The sequence below is a fragment of the Austrofundulus limnaeus genome, unplaced genomic scaffold, assembly GCF_001266775.1.
Source record: "Austrofundulus limnaeus strain Quisiro unplaced genomic scaffold, Austrofundulus_limnaeus-1.0 Scaffold97, whole genome shotgun sequence".
Classification (NCBI taxonomy): Eukaryota; Metazoa; Chordata; class Actinopteri; order Cyprinodontiformes; family Rivulidae; genus Austrofundulus; species Austrofundulus limnaeus.
Genome location: NW_013952499.1, coordinates 129453 through 149531, shown reverse-complemented (window position 1 = coordinate 149531; position 20079 = coordinate 129453). Strand labels below are relative to the sequence as shown.

Genomic DNA, 20079 nt, shown 5'->3' with positions numbered 1-20079 from the left:
GCTTATAGTATCGCAGTATATTGGGATATATCGTATCGTGATCCCTCTGTTATGATATGTATCTTATTACCAAATTCTTGCCAATACACAACCCTAAAAGTAGCAGAGAAGGAATAAAATCACATTGAAGAGGCCCAGGTCACCAAATTACATCATCAAATCAACTCGATGTGTCTTAGAAATTCATAACATGAACAAATTTTAAAAACCACGTGGACATTTATTTTGTAAACAAAGCTCCTCAACCAGTGACGGCGTTCAAAAAATGTCAAATACAAAGACGAGAGTCAACACACGTGAACTCATTTTTATTATGGGCAGTCCCGTAGAGGAAAAAACACTATTTCAAACTTTATTCATTTCTTAAAAAAACACAAAAGTAATTCTATGTACAATAAAAAAAAGAAAGTACAAATGAAATGAAAGATGGCAGAGAGAAGAAAAAATCTTGGTATATCTGCTTATTTTTCCTCAAGTATAAATTCAAACAATAATCTTCAGAAAACAAAACAAAAACATCAAATCTTTCTAGAACAACAAATTATATGGATACAGATTATATTGTTTCATATATATATTTTTTAACAATCTAGCCTTTATCATTCATACATACTCGTTTACATACGTAGACATTTCCGATGATTATAAAATCTCGAACAGCGGAAGATAAAAAAAATGTTTTTCACGTAAACTTACCTGTTTAAAGGATCACTAAAAGAATCGGGTGATTTATTTGTTTTGAATTTGTTGTCAGCGGGGTTTCTCAGAAGTCATTGAAATAACATAAACAGGAGCTATGATTAGCGAGGCCACCCTCGGGCGTTACTRCACAGTCCGGTCACAGCTGTGTGTCCGCGACGTCGTGCAACGTCTTTTTTTTTTTTTTTTTACAGAAAGGTGTTTTCCCTTCTCGTGTCTCAGGTGTGGGCGCTGGGCGATTGCCAGACCGGGTGAAGTGTAGAACTGCCAGGGACCTCCGCTGAGCACAAACCGACCACCACCTGGGGCTGCTGAGCAGGACTGCTGTGCAGGTAAAGATTTACCCCCAAATTAAAAACATTTAATGCTTTCTAATGTTGGTGCAGCGTTTTCCTGGAGTTTGTAGAGAAGTTTAAACAAAGTTTATTTATTTATTTATAAAGTTTATTCATTTAAAACAGCATAAATTCAAGATACAATAAAAATACAAATCATAAATGAAAGTTAGCAGAAGAAGAAAAAAAATCAACAAGTTAATTTACTATAAAAGTTACTATAAAACGCCCTGTTTTTGTTTATGTCCAAATTATTCTGCTTGTCTGTGAACAGAGTACAGATATTTATTTCTAGCTGCATTTTAAGTCGTGGGATGATTTTACATGGTTATCTGTTAGTGCGGAGCAGACACAAATAAGAATGTGTACGTTTTGAATCGTGAATTTCTGGTTTTCTTAATTTTCAGGTGTTCTTTAGAAGCAGGAATGTTTTGGACTGAAGGGCAAATCTGTTTTGTTTTGTTTTTTGAATCAAAAATCAAATCATGCTGAAAATGATATAAAAGTAACTAATAGTTCCTGCTTAAAGTAATTTTTCTTCAGCATTGCTACAGAAAATGTAAAGGTGATCGTTTTAATCTGAGGAAAAAGAATAAAAACACATTATCCTCTCTGTTAGGGTGCTTCTAGATCAGCTAATTCACTCAGGGAGCTTTTTAATTTCAAAAATGACTTTGGTCATTATATTTCTCTGTCATTATCTTCTTGGCCTCTTGAGTGATCACGTGAGACAGGAAGGAAATGAGAAGGAAGAAAAACGGAGAGTTGGAGGACAAACTTTATGTGAGTGATGTTGAAGAGCGAGCTCAGTCAGGCCGGCTACACGCAGGAAGGAAACAAGACAGAAGCTGGTTTTGAGGATGGCTTCCTCCTGATTTTTAGGTTCACGCGGCCGTCGGCAGGGTGGAGTTCACTGACCCATGGAGAATTACTTCCAGGCCGAGGCCTTCAACCTGGACAAGGTGCTGGATGAGTTTGAGCAGAACGAAGGTGAGCTTTGACAAAAACAAACAAGGTGTGGRCTGTGATGGAGCCACCTCTGTGGGAAAACAACCAGCGTTGCGCAATCAGGCCTCCACCCTTCTAGTCTGAGTAACTTAACAGAAGGTCATTAGGAAGCAAGCAGAGAGGAAATGAGGTTAATTTGATGGKTTTTTTTTATTTTTGCTGCTTGTGGTCTTTTATAACTATTCTCGACAAAAGGGTCGTCTTTGTTTTGTTGAAACATTAAATATTAGATCAATCTTCAGCATGTTGGACAAAATTTTCATACGTCGACATAAGTTGTTGAAAACCTGCCTATGGTGAAAACTGGTCAGTTTGTCAGCTGATCGATCGGTCGGTCAACCTCAGAATACAACAGTAAGTTGGAAACTGTGTTTGGTTCTGTTTAAGAAAGCTGTTTTGCAGCATTTCTTTAAAGTACTTGCAAAGTAAAACACTGCAGCACTGAACTGTGCAAACTGCAGACTTGGGTTGCTTATTGTTGAGGGGGAAAAAAAACTGCTCTTTTCTGGAATAATGTAAGATGAGCCCAGAAAACAAGCCAGTTCTGCTGATTCTTTCCCTGTCTCTCTTTCTCTCTCTCTCTTTAGACACACAGGTACCTTTAGCTCAGTGTGTATTTTGGCTGAGGGTGATTATCCAAGTCCTCAGCCAGAGATCCAGCTTGGCAGATTAACTGTGTGTGTGTGTAAGCGTGTGTGTGTGTTTGTGTGTATGCCACATACTAAAAGCTTAGTGTCAGATAGAGTGGAGGAAGGAGAACCGTGTGTCAGAACTGGTGTGGTTCAGAATATACATATTATATTTTCCTGTCTTGTACAGCATTTACGTGTCGACTTGTCTTTCTAACTTCTGGGGTCTCATGAGCCGTTTGACCTATATTCAATATTTTTTTAAGTTCATTGACACTAATTACCAACTCTAAACCAACCTCATTTCTCAATTTATCCCCTGGTTTGTTCGAGCCATTTTTAGCTCTGATCACCAGGAGAGTTTCTTTGTATTTCAGAATATTTATACTGTTTTTTTTCCCCACACTGCAAAAACTGTCCACCTAACCAAGTTTTAAAATCTTATATCAGCCAAAAAGTCTTTTTGATCTTGTTTTGAGACTGATTTACTAAACAAGAACTGATTGTGTAAGAGTAATCATCTTGTTTTCAGAATGTGTAAGATTATTTGTGTTGTTAACCTGAAAATTTGACTCAAATTAAGTCAAAAATTTCTGCCAGTTGAGTAAGAAAATTTTACTTGGTAAGATTTCTTGAAATACTTGATTTGACTCAATTTTTTCTTATTTCAAGAATCTTACCAAGTAACATTTTCTTACTCCACTGGCAGAAAATTTTGACTTAATTTGAGTCAAATTTTCAGGCCAACAAGACAAATAATCTTACACATTCTGAAAACAAGATGATTATTCTTACACAATCAGTTCTTGTTTAGTAAATCAGTCTCAAAAACAAGATCAAAAAGACTTTTTGGCTGATATAAGATTTTAAAACTTGGTTAGGTGGACATTTTTTGCAGTGCAGAGATGGTAAAATGATAAACCTCAGCTGGTTACTTTGTAATAATTGTTGCATGAAAGTTTTTCTGGCAGTTGATTCTTCTCTCTCTCTGGTTGTAGCAGATGAGACAGACACGTCGATTCTCTCAGATGCCAAGTGGACTCAGATCCTAGCCCCGCCGCCCCACATGCTCTCTCTGAACCCCGCTCTGACCCACGCAGACCTCAGCCCCCGRGAGAGTCCGCTTCCCTTCAAGACCCTCCCGGACTCCTCGTCCGGCTCTGCTTTGGGAGACGACGCTAAAAGACAGCCGGGGCCCGAGCCTCCGTCCTGGGCGGAGGAGAGGCCGGCGGACGTCTACAGCCCGCCTCTCCCTCAGCCCAACATCGGCAAGCTGGTGGGCACGGACGACCTCTCGCCGCCCTGCGGTGCCGTGGAGAACGGCTGCCCCGGCAGCCCACAGCTGGATGGGCTCGGTAAAGACAGGAGTTCTACAGACACTCGGCCCGGTGCTTCTGAGCAGGAGGATAAACCTGGAGAGATGCCTGCCTCGGCCGGAGGGAGGGGCTCTCACTTCACCTTCGAGGTGGGGTTAGCACAGGAACAGGTTCCTGGGTGTGTCCATCCGGACGTGTCTCCTGTGACGCAAAACGGAGAACATGTTAAAGAGGAGAGCGGTTCAGATGTTTTACAGGACTTTAGTCAAGAAAGACAAACTGTAAGTTCACAAGAAGAGCAGGAGGAAAGCATAAACAGGAGTAAAGTTCAGCCTGAATGTGACATGGAGGAGAATGGTGTGTCTCCTCCTCCAGGCAGGGAGGAGGAGGAAAGAAGAGATTATCAAAATGGACAAAAAGATCAGCTCATCAGAATAAACGTCCTTTCTAACGGTTTGGAGATAGAAAACGGGAGCAGCTTCACGTTGAAGGAAACTGAGGAGAGGGACGAGGAGGACTTTTCTCCCTCCCCTGTTCCGTCCAAGGAGGACTCTGTGACCGAGGAGAAGGAGATGGAGGAGAGCAAGCAAGAGACGAGTGAGGGCGGAGCGGCGTCAGGTAGCATCCAACCAAAAATGAACAACAGCCGGCTTCAGCCTGTGAGCGTCCCCTACGGCGGGGCGCGACCGAAACAGCCGGTCAGCCTCAAACTTCAGATCCCACAGCCGCTGCCGAGCCAAGTCCAGAACCAGCTGGGCCAGTCCGCGGGCAGCAAGAACAAGAACCTGGAGAACCAGTGTCGAAGGGGCACGCCGACCGAGCCGTCGCCCGGCGGGACTGTTCAGATCTCTGTCGACGTGAATGGGGACGGCGGCGTCCACTCCTCACCTCTCGTGTCCTCGGAGAGTCCGGACAACGACCTCCAGGCCGGCCAGCAGGGGGCGCTCAGCGGGAAGGGCGCCGGCTCGCTGGGCGAGGTCGCTCCCGTGTGGGTGCCTGACTCCCAGGCGCCCGTCTGCATGAAATGTGACGTCAAGTTCACCTTCACCAAGAGGAGGCACCACTGCAGGGCCTGCGGCAAGGTTGGTGCTGCGCTGCTTAAATTAAACGTTTCTAAACTCACAACATGCATCGTGAACACAAAAAACCACTTTAAATAGTGACTTTGATAGGTGAGTTCTGTGTAGGCCTGTGTCTGCAGACAGTGCATGTAGCTTTATGGCCACGTGCAGGATGTCTGCGCGGCGCTGTCAATGGAAGATGCGGTCGCTGACACGGCACTGGAAACCCATCGGAGTGATCCTTAATTTCCCACGGTGGTAAACAAACACTCTCACACTGCCACTTGAGCTGGGAGGAGCTGGCACTGCAGCAAGACCAACACCTGCACCGGGGCTGCGAACAATCCACACAGCGTGAGCCTCAGCCAGAAACAGAGATCCAAGCAGCAGATTATGGGCTGTGAAAATTAAAAGCAGCCTCAAACACTCCATTTCAAATCGTTTACCAAATTCATGCTGCTAGATAATGATTCCTGGAGGTTCTAATACAGTAAAGCTGAAATAAAACAGGGATGTGATGCAGTTTAGACGTAAAAGCTCGTTTCTGGTTTGAACGACGTCTCTGTTTTTATATTTTTAAGGTGTTCTGTGCGACGTGTTGCAGTTTGAAGTGTAAGCTGGTGTACATGGACAAGAAGGAGGCTCGTGTTTGTGTCACCTGTCATTCCGCCCTGACGAGTGGTGAGCACGCCTACAACTCAATTCAACATGGCCGCCGTGGCTAACCGGAAACACACTCAGCTGCTTTTACATGTGTCGAGCTAGAATTTGGTGTGACAGAGCATTATTTCCAACACATAGTGTGAGTTTAATTTAAGTAAAACCTGTCAGTTTTACCGGTTTTGACCTAAACGTTGTTGGTAATAGCTGAGCATCAACACATCCTCTGAGGAGAACTCGCTGGTTAATGCTGATCTCCACTCATGACATCACTCGTATCATTAACATACTTTATGATCGGACACGGACTATACTGAGATTCAGTGGTAATGCAACAGAAATAAAACATTTCTAGTGCAAATTTTAACACAAAAATACTCCTTCCATGCTGGGATGATGTTTGAATCCTGAGTCACTGATAGAAGAAATGTAGCACAATGTTTTGTGTTCCTCCCGGTGGAGTTTGATGCTGTTTTCATGAATTTTTTAAGCTTAAACAGAGTTAAACCTCACGCTTTGATTGAAACTAATAGAGCAGCTACCAGAGTTTACGCTCACCGGTGTTGAGCGGACGCAGTCAGGTGACCACTGTTCAGTCTGTTAAGTTGTATAAATAAATAATTTTGTCTGCATAACATGAACAGAATGAAATTCCAACACTATTTAACAGCTGTTTGAGTTGTAAATATTTATTGATGATTTGTTTTGTTGCCGTCAGCTCAATCGTGGGAAACACCAACTGCTGCGAGCAATCAGAGTCCTAACCCCAACAACCCGGCAGAGTACTGCTCCACCATCCCCCCTCTGCAGCAGGCTCAGGCCTCTGGGGTGCTCAGCTCGCCCCCGCCCACCGTCATGGTTCCCGTGGGGGTCCTAAAGCAGGCCGGCAATGAGGGTACGACCTTTAACGAGAAAAGAAAAAAAACGCTTAAATTCTGTCTCGGATACGAGCGTTGATTTTATTTATTTCTTTATTTGTTTGTTGTCATTTAGGCTCCATCTCACGAGACCAGAGGAGGGTGTGGTTCGCCGACGGGGTCCTACCCAACAGGGATGCAGCAGAGTCCTCCAAACCCTCCGCTTCCAGCTCGGCCCCCTCCCAGTCCCGAGCCGTCTCCACCTTTTCAAATAAATCCTCCACGTCTGAGTCTTCAGAGGTGAGCTCAACACATTCAGCTGTAACAATCACGGTCAGGTCAGTGTGTCCCGTCAGCCTCTCTGTGCTTCACTGCCTGACTTATGGACTCTRATATAGTAAACAACCTCAAAAGAAGCATTCCTTGTGGATTAAAGGGAATTAGAAACGTCTTACAGTAAAAAGCTTAAAGCTGAAATGTTCTGTACTCTGCTGGTTTACTAACAAGCCAAGAAAAACGTACCCTGAAGCTGCTTTTTTTTTTTTTTTACAGTAAATAACAGCGAGTTGAATTTAATGGTTTCTATTTGCAGTGAGTAGTGACTGAATGCCTGCTGTCAGAGTGATTCATCGTCTGGTTTATTGTCAGAGTAATTCTTTCAAATGATTTAGTCTCAGATGGCCTGGTGGTGCTCTGCAGAGAGAATCTGAGCAAACTAATATTTAAAATGACTCCATCAGCTCCACATAGTCACGGTGTTTTCATGTCTTCTGCTGTAGAGGAACATCAAACCTGACATCATAACTCCAGTGACATCAKTTAGGTCATCTACTTATTAACTGGTCAAACAGCTTAGGTATTAAACAAGCAGAATCACGACTACAAAATACTTTTAATGTTACACTACAGAAGGTGAAAATAAAATAACTATGTTTTATATTCAGTGTTTCCAATTTAATAAATGCCTAACTGTTTATATCAGAACCTTTTGATTATGAGAAAAGCTTTAAGAGGAGATGAGTGTTCAGTCAGACAAGTTTGGATTTTTAAAGTACCTGTGACATACCTGTCCTTCAAATAAAAAAAAGTCAAAGAAAGCATCTTTATACTTAAGAAAATCGGCACAGTACACATGATTTTATCCATTTTGTCACATAACTGGCCTATTTTCTTTTGTATTTGGCTCAGCCGAAGTGAAACAGGAAGTGACATCAAAGGGAAACTCTTTAATAAAATAAACTCTCTGGTCTCTGTTTATTAAAACAAAATTATTTTAACTTTAACTCTTCTTTGTCTCTCTTTGATAGCGACTAAAAATAATCTAAAGAAACATCAGATTCTTCTCCACAGTCTGTTTTGTTAGCTTTTGTAACAATGCTCTGTTTACATGATGAGATTCCCCTTTGACATCACTTCCTGTTTCTTCACATGTGCAAATATCTCAACTGTTCATCTCAGTGACGTGAAATTTGTTTTGCAATATTTTATCAATGTTTTCTTTCCAAAAATGCATTCATGTTTGTTACAAAGTTTGATGTCACAGGCACTTTAAAGCGGAAAGCTAAAAGATGCTAATAAAAAATGTACAAAATTGAGTTTGTTGTGAGCCACTGCTTCTTACCTGCGTTCATTTATTTCACCTGTTAGCAGTGGTGGCTAATATKGATATTCTCATGAATGTGTATATTTGTAGGAAGGAGAGCCACAGGTTCTAAATAAAAGAAATGTCGTTTTAAAGTTGCTGTGTAACGTTCAGGTTCTAACTCAGTAAATACTCTGTATTGGCAAGTACCCAAACTGAAGTACTTACACTCTGACGAAAAACTGGTATCAGGGCACCGCTACCTGTTAGTATTGATCAGTACAGCTTTAAGTAAGTTTTGAACAAATATCCTGGCGTGCACTTTACTAATCCTGATTTTTTTTTAATTATGTACAACTAGTTTAAAAGCAGAGTGTGTGTTTATCCGATGGAATAAAGAGCTGCTGGTTTGTTTTAATTACAGTTATTAAACCTGTTGTGTTCACCGCYGCCGCCTCGAGCAGGAAGTCTTAATCCTGCTGTTATTCCAGCTCACTGTTTTCACGCACAACCAGTGTTGTATAAAGAACCACAAAGTGATACTAGAGTAAAAGTACAAGTATCTTACCAAAAAATTACTTTGGTAAAAGTTAAAGTCTCCTTTAGGAATGTTACTTGAGTAAAATTCTTAAAGTATCTGATATTTTTTGTACTTAAATATTAAAAGTAAAAGTATTGATTTAAAATGAGCAGCTAGATTTCCTGTAATGACATTTATTAGGTGACCTCCCCAAAAAAATGCAGAAATGACGATATAGTGTTAAAATAATTAATATATGTTACATTTACGATGCACTGTTTAGCTGTTTTAGTTTATATACATATATAAAGGCTGCACAAAACTTTTCCCCAAAATGAAAATCTATCTGATGGCTGTGGCCAAATACAATTATATAATTAATGAAATACAAATACTTCTTAAGTACTGGTCTTTTTTTTAATGATTATATCCTGCTGGAGTGTGACATGATTTATTTGTGTACAAACTATCAGAATTTTATATATTTATACTTCTCATTCAACCACAATTAAATTCACTCTATCTAGGAGGCACAATTTATATGGATAGTATTTATTTTTTACAATAAGCTGGAATGAAAACAAGCAAAAATGAAATAAAAGTAACGACTTTCTACTTGCCTTTTTTTTTTAAAAATGTAAAAAGTAGAAAGTACAGATGATTGTGAAAATGTAAGAAGTGGAAGTAAAAAGTAGGTTGAAAAATAATTACTCAAGTAAAGGACAGATAMCCAAAAATTCTACTTAAGTACAGTAACAATGTATTTGTACTTAGTTACTTTACAACTCTGCACACAACACSCCTAACTGGCCACCCACACCTCTGCTCTGTCCACCCCCGCAGGCAGCCCACAGCCCCGCCGCCCCGGTGGGCAGCCCCGTGGGCAGCGCCGTCAGCCTGATCCCGGAGAACGGGCTCCCTCCCATCCTCATCTCCACCGGCGTCAAAGGAGGTACGGGAGGCCACATGACAGGTGCTCGCCCTCATCCTCATCGTTTCTGCCGCTTCCTCATTGCTGCCGTTTGTGTTCGTTTAGCGTGAGCTTCACTGGCTTTGTGTCACCCACCGCTCGTGTTTTTGACCACTCATTGCCAACAGAGGGGAGACGTTTGGCACGTGGGAATGTTTTGGTGATGTCTGAATTATTACTGGGGGGGGGGGGGGGGGGTGTGCTTATTCTCTTCACTCGGTTCACTTTTAATCTTTTACCATCTTCAACTTCTCTCCTGTGTTTATGTCTGGAATCTGTTTTTCCTTTCTAACTGTTCATCCCTCCGCTCTGCAGATTACGCCGTGGAGGAGCGGCCGTCGGAGATCGTCCTCATGCAGCAACTGGAGGAGGGCGGCCCGGACCCCCTGGTCTTTGTGCTCAACGCTAACCTGCTGGCCATGGTGAAACTGGTCAACTGTGAGTCCTCATTTAAACTTCTGAGTCTGTAGAGGAGCTTACTAAGGTTTTCCATCAGGGGAAATATAAATGCTGTGTTTGTCTTTATGTAAAAAGTTTTTATTTTACATGATATTGCMMCTTTAAGCTGTAGGAACCCTGAACAAACGACTGGGCCCTGACGGGTTTTTGCTCCCTCAGACGTCAACAGGAAGTGCTGGTACGTGACGACCAAAGGGATGCACGCTGTGGGCCAGGCGGAGGTCGTCGTCCTGCTTCAGTGTCTGCCTGACGAGAAGACAGTCCCGAAGGACATCTTCACCCACTTCGTGCAGCTCTACCAGGAGGCCCTCGGCGGTGAGAACTCTGCCGTGACATCATCCTTTTTTTTTACTTCCATATGCTGCAGAACAAAAACAGCAAATATCATCTGACTTTGATGGCTCTCTGCCCTCAGGCTACTTCCTGTTTCATATTCTCACCGCAGCAGTGTCAGCCTGGTGGAAGCCAGTCATATTGTGTGTGTTGATCCTGATTAAGTTGCCGTCAGTCAGGCCTGCTGAGTTTAGCACGTGCCAGCTTTTACCTGTCATCYGGGTTGTTGTGTTGTTTGTTTATGAAGCCATTGATCTGTACGGATAATAAAACATCTGGATCCTTTGTAGGAATGTGAGACYGTAGAACTGACGGGATGTTTCCTCTGCTCTCCTCACCTCCACCAGGCAACGTGCTGAGCCACCTGAGTCACTCCTTCTTCACGCAGAGCTTCCTGGGCAGCAAGGAGCACGGCGGCTTCCTCTACATCAGCCCCTCCTTCCAGTCGCTGCAGGACCTGCTGCTGCCCAACCCCCCCTACCTCTTCGGCATCCTCATCCAGAAGTGGGAGACGCCCTGGGCCAAAGTCTTCCCCATCCGCCTCATGCTGCGGCTGGGAGCAGAGTACCGCTGTGAGTTCAGACCCAGGCAGAGCGCCGTGCTCCTGTCATGATAACTGAAACTATTTAGATGAGATAAAATAGGAGTTTTGACTAAATCAGTTTTTAAAGGACAGTAATTTAGAGCTTGTTAAAAAAAAAAACTGAAGTGGGTGAGTGAGTTACTGCTGACAAATAGGCAGTGTTGGTCTTTTTCATACCAGCATATTATCTTTAGATAATAGGGTATTTACCTGGGCGGGGCGTGGGGGGTGTATGGTCTGTGGTGTTGAGTTACTTTCTCTCCATTGCTGCCAAACTTCTTTCAATTTAACGTCTTTTTATTTCCTTCTTCCTGTAGATTTTTAGCTGCTTGTCTAATAATTTCAGGTGTCGGTCAGAAAGGAGTTTGGGGGTTTCATGTTAGTTCGGTGGGCTGGGGGTGAGACCAGGGGGTGGACTGACGTGATTTTTCCATGAACCTGCCTGTCTGCAACTGCCTCCTGCTGCACCGCTTCAAATATAAAGAACATAAAATAAAATAAAAACTAAAAGCACAGTAAATTATTTATCATAACTCTGGTTTGGTTTTATTTTGTTTTATCAACACAATTTAAAAACTTTGAAATCTGGACTATTGACAGAAGTTGTTTCTTTTTACTCCTGGTAAAATCCAAACTTTCAGAATAAATTTAAGTTAAGTCAGCCCGCCTTGTTTTATTTCCTCCGTTATCAGAGCAGCTCTTCTCCACAGAATCCTCTTTTTTTTCTAACAGCCGGACCTGCCGGCTTTCTTTAAGCCCTTTTTTCCCTTCATCCAGCCGCTGCAGGTAGAATACATTACCCAGGACACGATCAGCCGAAGCTCCTCGACACAAAATGTTCACATCAACATGAAATTAATCCATAAACTCTTTAAGGTCTCACCAGCAGAGAGAGGCTGAACTGTCAAACTGCAGCTTGATGCCATGATCTGTTTTTTTTTTTCAGCTGCTGACTGACATCAAGCTAAAAATAATCATTTAAGAAGCTTTAGTAGCTGAAGGAAAAATAAGCCATATTTTTACTTGTAAATTAGGAGCTTTTCTACTGACTTCAACTGTGTTTTAGTTGTATTCATTTAGTGTTATTTTTGTATAAAGAGGACACAAACATTAATGTCGTACATTTTATTTTATTTCTTGCAGTAAAGCCACAAAAAACAATCATGCTTTAGTACTCGTGTCAAATTTAAGGCTCACAAGCCAAATCTGGCCCTTGTTAACATTTTTCCGGCCGCAAAGATAATTTAAAATAACTCCATGGTATCTTTTATTGTCGCTGTATTTAAAGCATTCGTCTCACGACAGCCAGCTTTCAAATCAAGAAGTTTAAGTTTGAATTTTGTAGGAATTTTTGTTTTTGGTGTGAAAAAGAGCAACAGAAAATCAAGCTTAATTATCTTTTTCTGTATTTTCTCACTTAAAAATGTAATAATTTGGATTTTTAGTGGTTTGATTTGATTTCCTGGATTGTGATGAAAGGTAACAGTTGTTGAAAGTGCGAGGCTTTTTTTCTTAATCCATCATTCTCTAAATGCTACATGAAACATTTAGAGAAGGTATTTTTATTACTATAGTAATAATTTATTATAACTTGTTTTTTTTGTAAATATTGACAGAAATTTACCYTCAGCTTGGACCAAGTTTTGAATGTTGGCCCTCTTGTGTAACTACGTTCGACACTCATAATCTAGTGTGATATATTTGTGCATTTCTTGTGTGTTTTTATTTATTTAAGCGTTAAAGTTATTTATTTAACTTTTATTTATTTGCTTTCACAGTTTATCCGTGTCCGCTGTTCAGCGTTCGCTTCAGAAAACCTCTCTTCGGAGAAACCGGTCACACAATCATGAATCTGCTTGCGGTAAAAGCTTTTCTGTATTTATTTAACTCAAAGTTGAAGAGTTTTAGTGRGTAAAAAACACTGCAGTCTGTATTTGAATAAAACCACAGAACAAAGAAGTAACTTTTTATGAGATTAGCTTCAACTGAAAAAAACGTATTTATTATTTWAAGGACTTCCGTAACTACCAGTACACTCTGCCGGTGGTGAAAGGTCTGGTTGTGGACATGGAGGTGAGGAAGACGAGCATCAAGATCCCCAGCAATCGCTACAACGAGGTAAACGTCTTTACATTTATGRCCTGCAACTGCATTTTGTCAAAATATAATGAATAAAAACCTCAGCTATGGGTTGCTAAATGAAATATCTGAAATATAATCTTTATTTTTGAAGATGTTTTTTGAGCAGTAGCTACAACAGAATAGATTTTAAGCAGAAAAGCCTTAAATTTTCATAATTTTCCCTGTGAGCTAGCAAAGCATAGCATCAAAAATGACTCGTTAGAAAAACCTAAAAATAGGATTGAGACCAAATATCAATGTATTATTGTGATTTTAAACGACAAATCTTTGGAACCGCTGATAAATAACCACCTGTTGCACCCGTTCATCGTTAATAAAATGAGACGAGACTCGAGCACTAAATGTCCTCTGTCATGACGCACAGACGTGTTACTGTGGTTACTAACCAACATGGCATCTTTTTGGTTTTTTCATTGACAATTTTAAATCCGTTCAGGAAATAAATCTTCAGACTCTTAATATGTCCTGATGATTTAAAAAAAAAAATCCTGGTGTTCCCTGAGGCGGTTCAACCTCCTGTCAGACCTGAGCATCAGCTCCCGTCTTAAATTGTCCTCTTTTATATAAGAAACTCCAGCGTCTCTGCAGCCGAACTTCAGCCGAGATCCGCCCACTTCTGGTTTTAGCCTCCGAGGTGTGAAGGAGCGCCATGGCGGAGTTTGGCTGCCGACGCACCGACAGATGGAGCAACGCGAGGAGGGAACCGTTGCTCAGCAGCTTGTAGGCGAGTGTTTAACGCAGCGAGCGGTTAAAGCGCTCCAGATTTTCAGTTTGATTTCTGACGGGCCACTTCAAAGAGGCACAAAGGCAGGATTAATGTGAGGAATCCTTCAGCTGCTAAAAGAGTCTTCCTCCACAGTCTGCTCCTCAAACACCAGCCCCCCGTTCAATTAGGCTTAACCAGACTCAGAGGGCTTTAATCAGTCCTGCTGTGTGTTTTTTGTCCTTGCAGCTGATGAAGGCCATGAACAAGTCCAACGAGCAYGTGCTGGCCATGGGGGCGTGCTTCAACGACAAGGCCGACTCCCACTTGGTGTGCGTCCAGAACGACGACGGGAACTATCAGACGCAGGCCATCAGCATCCACCACCAGCCACGGAGAGGTGCCTCACCTGGACTCTGACCTGGAAACAAACGCTCTGTGGTTGTTTACTGAATCTGAACGGTTTGTGTTCCTCCTCTGTGTTTCTACAGTCACTGGAGCCTGCTTCTTTGTCTTCAGTGGTGCTCTGAAAGCCTCGTCTGGCTTCTTGGCCAAGACCAGCATTGTAGAAGGTGAGATCTGTTCTGCTTCCCCTTCACCTGATGAAGAGCTGGTCCAGTGCTCCAGGACTGGACCGTCCATCGAACTCGTTCTCATTGAGCCTTCTCCCTCCGTTTAGACGGCGTGATGGTCCAGATCACAGCCGAGACGATGGACTCTCTACGGCAGGCCCTGAGGGACATGAAGGACTTCACCATCACCTGCGGTAAAGCCGACCAGGAGGAGAACCAGGAGCTTGTTCAGGTTCTGTGGACAGAAGACGACCAGAACTTCAACAAAGGGTGAGACGAGATGTGGGAGGAAACGTGCCTCGTAGTTTTACTGTAAACTTTACGCCAGATTTGTTTAAAAAAATGTCTTTGTTTCAGCGTCATCAGTCCGATTGATGGGAAATCCATGGAGTCCATCACCAGCGTGAAGATCTTCCACGGCTCAGAGTTCAAAGCAAACGGCAAAGTCATCCGCTGGACTGAGGTAACAGACACACGGTTCAGTTTATGGTGGATTATTAGTAAAATCAGGCCGACAGGTCCCACAGGACCGAACGTTGAGCCGTTTTAACCTTCATCTCAGGAGGCTGCAGGTCTGTTATCAGGAAGTCGCTCCTCATCAGGACTCKGTGCTGCAGACGAAGAGAGTTCAGCTGTTTGTGTCACTAACATTCAGAGCTAACACGTTTGTCCTTTTTTAAAATCAGTTCATTTAACATCTTGTTCTGGTTTCTTCAGGTGTTTTTCCTCCAAAGTGAGGACCAGCCCAACGGGCTGAGCGACCCGGCCGACCACAGCCGGCAGGCGGAGAACATGGCGCGAGCGTTCTGCGTGGCTCTGTGTCCTCACCTGAAGCTGCTGAAGGAGGACGGCATGGCCAAGCTGGGCCTGAGGGTCACCCTGGACTCGGACCAGGTAGGGGGTGTTGGGATGTAAAACTGAATGTTTTTAGATCTGGACCGACCCCATATGTTTTTTTTGTTTTTTGTTTTTTTTTTTTGAACAGGTGGGTTACCTGGCAGGAAGTAATGGCCAGCCCCTCCTGCCTCAGTACCTGAGTGACCTGGACAGCGCTCTGATCCCGGTCATCCACAGCGGGGCGTGCCAGCTGAGCGAGGGTCCGGTGGTCATGGAGCTGGTCTTCTACATCCTAGAGATCATCTCTTAGAAGGCCGATCCGACCCGCAGACGAGTTTTCTTTTAACGTTCCGACGTCATCCCACAGCCCGGGCCTCCTCTAACCATCTGCACCTCAGAAGAACCAGAAAACTGTGCCGTTCCAGGCRGGGTAGCATTCCTTCGCTCAAAGCTATGCATCCACTGGTCCGTACGGATCCAGAGGTGTTCTGGTGTCCCAGCAGAGACCCCCCCGTCCCCTGCGCCTGTCCTGACCGCCACACTTCAAACCAACGAGGAGAAAAATCTAAAACTACAGGTTGTGTCCGGTCCTGGTCCTCGAGCACCTCCATCCTGCAGCGTTTGTTTGTTTCTCTGCTCAAGCTCACCTGATTCATCACCTGTTCTTAAAACCTGCTGTGCTGGAGCAGAGAAACCTTTTAAAGGGGACGTGTCGTCCATTTTTAGTTGTTAAATGCATCTTATTGTGGGAGTCTAGGAGTGCAGAAAAGCTGAATTTAGTCTCTCCTGGTAGAGCAAAGATATATTTATTTTCTGTTTGGGTCATAGTTTTCAACCCACTCTGATCTCTAAACAGTATTTGATAAACCAGGTCATGGACGTAAGTTAACCAGTTTCTTGAGTCCGTGGTCCTTCAGGTCCATCGTCTTCATTCTCCTCTCACTCTGCGTCCAACATGAGGCTGGATGGACAAGTCTTCCCTAGTTGACATCTTCTAATCAATTTGTAAATAAAGTTTCTGTGCCGATAGATGATCGTATCTCTATCAAACTACTAAAGTAACCGAACAGGGTGGAGGGGGGCGGGGTTTAAAGTGCCTCATTTGCATTTAAAGAGACAGCACCAAAACGAGTTGCTTGTGGAGCTGCAATAACCAGGAGTTCCGACCAAAGCTTTGCAGTTCTACTTTATATAGACCCCAACTGAAGGATTTCAAAACACGTCTCCTTTAAAAGCTGAAGGATAGTGGTCCTCGAGGACCAGGATTGGTTAAATTTATTTTAAATCTGTCTCAAAGATGACAGCATCTTGATCGTGAACCAAAACTGGTGGTTTGAGGTCTTTTGCTGGCTAAAATAAAAACTGTGTAGCAACCAACGAGAGGTGAAAGTACGCAGAAACATTCCACCTTTTATTGGTTTTTAAAATACTTCATTAGTCATCCTAAATCTAAAGTTTGGGACTTGAAGTGTGTTTGTTTTGGRCAGAGCCGCTCCTCTGACTCACTCAGTCACTGTGTCACCCTGAAGCAGAGAACTCCGGGTCAAACCTGCCTCTGTGTAGCACGGCTGCTGTTCACCGCCCAGRAGAAACCTGTAGATCATTGGAGGTGGAGGAAGGTGCCTGTGTGTGCTGATTTGGTTTTTTTTGTTTGTGTTTGTTTGCACCTCGGTGCTCAGTGCCTGCAGCGAAGAATCATCAAGAAACACGAACCCGTTCAYTCCTGAAGCTTTACCCATCAGTCACCAAATGCTTGTTGTCCCGGCTGCAGACTTGTAGATATTTTTATAAGCAGTGTGACTTCTCCTCAGACGTATCATGTAGCTTCCAGAGATCTCAGTATTTCAGAAAAGACTCAGACGTCTGTAAAAATGAGACTAAAACCAGATCTGATGCTTTATAATGAACATAAAGCAGGAGAGAAATCAGATTGAATCTTTTTCCAGCAGCATCAGCTTGTTTTGGTTTTTTCAGTCATACAAAGATGTAAAGAAATATAAATATATATATATAAAAGATCTATAAAGACTGTAATTACAGAAGCAGTGCACTGGATTTAAGCCATTTTCAAGAGTTAAGTGGAGCGACGGGGCGCCGCCGTGTCCTGGATGTAAAAAGTGCCGAGTCTGCAAAGATCCGGGCTTCCTGCAGAAACCAGATACCAACTGACCCGAAGCTGAATGTATCTCATSTCCTGTTTATTTTTTATTCTCTGCATCCTTCCCAAAGCCCCTGGAAAAAAAAGAAAAAAACCAAGACACTGCAGCTGCAGGAGCCTCGGCTCACGAACAGATCCGATCCGGACCGAGCGCTCGGACCTGCAGGTTCAATCTACGAATGTATTCTCGTTTCCTGTTGTCGCCAAAAACAAACTGTACAGAAACTGTTCTGCTCACGCGGTGAATCGGATAAAAGTTTGAGGTTTTTTTAGTTTTGAGAAAGAAAAAAAAAGTTAGACAATCAGCTGAGAATCTGCAGAAGAGCCAACACTTTGGATTTAAATTAAAACTCTTACTTCCTGGTTTCGTGCATTTTAGGAGCTCCTGTAATGTTAGGGATCAAAAATAACCATTTTTTAGGTCATTTCCTGTCGACGAATCGCCGCGGTTTCAAAAATGAGCAGAGTGGKTTTTTTTTGTTGTTTTGGCATTACCAGATGTGTGCAATATGTCCTGAATCAAAAAAGGTGCAATTTGTTTAAAAGAAAAGTAGCATTTTGTTTTTGTATTCAGTTGTAAAAAAAACWGTTTTTTGTTTGAATCTTTCAGCACTGCATGCAAAAGAAATGGATCGACTCAAACTTTGCATTTTAACAGTTTGTTGATGACAAATGCACTCATTCAGTTCTTTTCCTGGACTGCTTTTTGTTTCCTTTACATGAAATAAAACAGTTATATTTGTTTTAAAAAGACAAAATCTTTTCTTTACATGAAAACGAGTCTTTATTCCCAACAAGACAAAAAAAATCCGTAAAATAAAACCTTAAAGTATTTGATAGAATTGAAGCATCAGAACAATTTAAAAACCCTCCGACTTCGATTCCACATCTTTTTTATTTTGTCAGAAAATATAAACAGGTTTTTTGTAAACATGTAATCTGTAACATCTGCAGTTTAAATGTTTTTTTTTTTTTTGCTAACTTGGGTCTGAAGCTTAAAGAAATGTTGGGACCAAACTGAGGTATAAACTTGTGGCTCAAAACATTCATGGCTTCTTATCTCTAAATTAAAGGGTCAGTTCTCTCAAATTAAACTTTGTCTCTGAAGCTGTTCAGTCCTTCAGAGCATCTGCTTTTGTCTCGAGCTCTAATGGGAAGAAAACATTTTTTTATTTTATCTAAACATGAACCATTAACTTTTTCAAGTGACGCCTTTCATACGAAGCGATTTCACAGGTTTTAGGAAAACCTGCAGATTTGACCTGTTTTATGAAGTATAGCTTTGTTTTTAGTGAACTGGCCCTTTAAATTAATCCCAATAAAAGTCTTGAAATGTGATCCTGTTTTTTCTCACTGAGCTGCGACTTTGTTAGTCTCACTGAACTGAGTTTTTGTGACCAGAATGTCATGTTCTCAGGTTTAATCGGACAACTTTTATTTTTAAATGTTCAGTCGTGGCGTAACCTTAACCCTAATTATCGGGGGGAAAAAATAATAACAGGTTTAAATCTTGTGTTCATTTTAAAGGTTTGCTGATAGAATCACAAACATGGCAGCTGCCGAGGTGGACAATAAAATAATGTGCGAGCCGCGCTGCGCGCCTTAGGAAAAAAAAACTCGCATTTTATGTCGCAGCTCAGTGAGACTCCGCCTTCTCCGACGTTGACCCATTTCCAGCCCTCATTCTGAAAATAAATCGCAGCTTTTAGGCACAAACTTGAACTAAAATAAATAAAATCCGTTACAGATAAGAGCCTCTGACGTTTCTTCTGTTCTCTGCAGTTTTGTGCTGTTCGGTGTAAACCTGAAGCCCCGCCCCCCTGACGTGGCCGTGCAGCTTCAAATGAAAAGTGCCGAAAAACAAAACGTGGGACATTTCTTGGCTTTAGCTCCCAACAACCTAAGGTGCGTCTGGTATAAATATAAATTCTCTCAGYGTCCTAACGAGTTTGGCAACTATTTTATCTCCGCAGAATTTTACAGCAACTTTGATTACTTTGGTATTAGTGCATAGTTGGACTTCTACAGACCAGAATAAACACACGTTCTTGGTTATGTTATTAAAGAAGCGCCGCTAACGCTCGGATCGCTGCTCCGTGGAGTTCCCTCCTTTAAATTAAAAATGATCTACCGTCCGGATCCCTCGGCGGCCGGTCCGGTTACCGAGCCGAAGCCTCCTCCTAGTGGACCGCCATGCAAAAAGGAGCTTTTGAATGTGCAAAAGGTTCAGGAACCAGATCCTCCTCCGAGTGTTTTTGATTGAGAGCTGTTCAGCTGCAGGACAGAGAGGGAAAAAGTGTCAAATGATTAGATTTACACTTTAAACCAGTGGTGCCCAAAGGTTTCAGCTTTTGATCCACAAAACAGCAGCAGAGCCCTGTGACCAACTGTTTTTAGTTGATAAATGTTGGTTTTAGGTCAAATAAACAAACTATTCTTTTTACCACTTTTACCCATTTTAAATAAACTAACCCTCACTTTAAATGTAATAATTCAGAAAATCTTTTCAGGACCCAAATTTGATGTTTCGGGGTCCCAACCCCAGCTTTGAGAACCACTGCTTTAAAAGGGATCCATGATTAGTTGTAACGTTAGACTTTATTTAATAAACACATATTTTAACTGTAAAATAAAGACTGTAAAAGTACTGTGGGC

General features: G+C 42.3%; 2 protein-coding genes across 10 annotated transcripts in view; one reads left to right on the top strand and one right to left on the bottom strand.

Moving 5' to 3' along the window:
- Positions 1-17510, top strand: part of zfyve9a (zinc finger, FYVE domain containing 9a) — a 23579-nt gene extending 6069 nt beyond the window's left edge. The window contains exons 2-19 of one of the 7 annotated variants that reach the window (XM_014012974.1): positions 922-1031; positions 1917-2024; positions 3673-5069; positions 5630-5729; positions 6427-6603; positions 6702-6865; positions 9511-9619; positions 9953-10075; positions 10256-10411; positions 10777-11001; positions 12791-12873; positions 13026-13130; positions 14107-14257; positions 14349-14429; positions 14537-14699; positions 14787-14892; positions 15147-15323; positions 15415-17510. In XM_014012974.1, the coding sequence (XP_013868428.1) occupies positions 1955-2024; positions 3673-5069; positions 5630-5729; positions 6427-6603; positions 6702-6865; positions 9511-9619; positions 9953-10075; positions 10256-10411; positions 10777-11001; positions 12791-12873; positions 13026-13130; positions 14107-14257; positions 14349-14429; positions 14537-14699; positions 14787-14892; positions 15147-15323; positions 15415-15576 (3549 nt within the window). In that variant the 5' untranslated portion in view covers positions 922-1031; positions 1917-1954 and the 3' untranslated portion in view covers positions 15577-17510. Of the gene's footprint in view, positions 1-921; positions 1032-1916; positions 2025-3552; positions 5070-5629; positions 5730-6426; positions 6604-6701; positions 6866-9510; positions 9641-9952; positions 10076-10255; positions 10412-10776; positions 11002-12790; positions 12874-13025; positions 13131-14106; positions 14258-14348; positions 14430-14536; positions 14700-14786; positions 14893-15146; positions 15324-15414 lie in introns of those variants that run through there. The other 6 variants (XM_014012971.1, XM_014012970.1, XM_014012973.1 and 3 more) reach the window with 6 other exon arrangements.
- Positions 17511-18241: 731 nt separating this feature from the next.
- cc2d1b (coiled-coil and C2 domain containing 1B) overlaps positions 18242-20079 on the bottom strand; it is a 13035-nt gene continuing 11197 nt past the window's right edge. For all 3 annotated transcript variants that reach the window (XM_014012977.1, XM_014012978.1, XM_014012979.1), the window contains one exon: positions 18242-19698. The gene's annotated coding sequence lies outside the window, so the exon portion shown is untranslated. The remainder of the gene's footprint in view (positions 19699-20079) is intronic.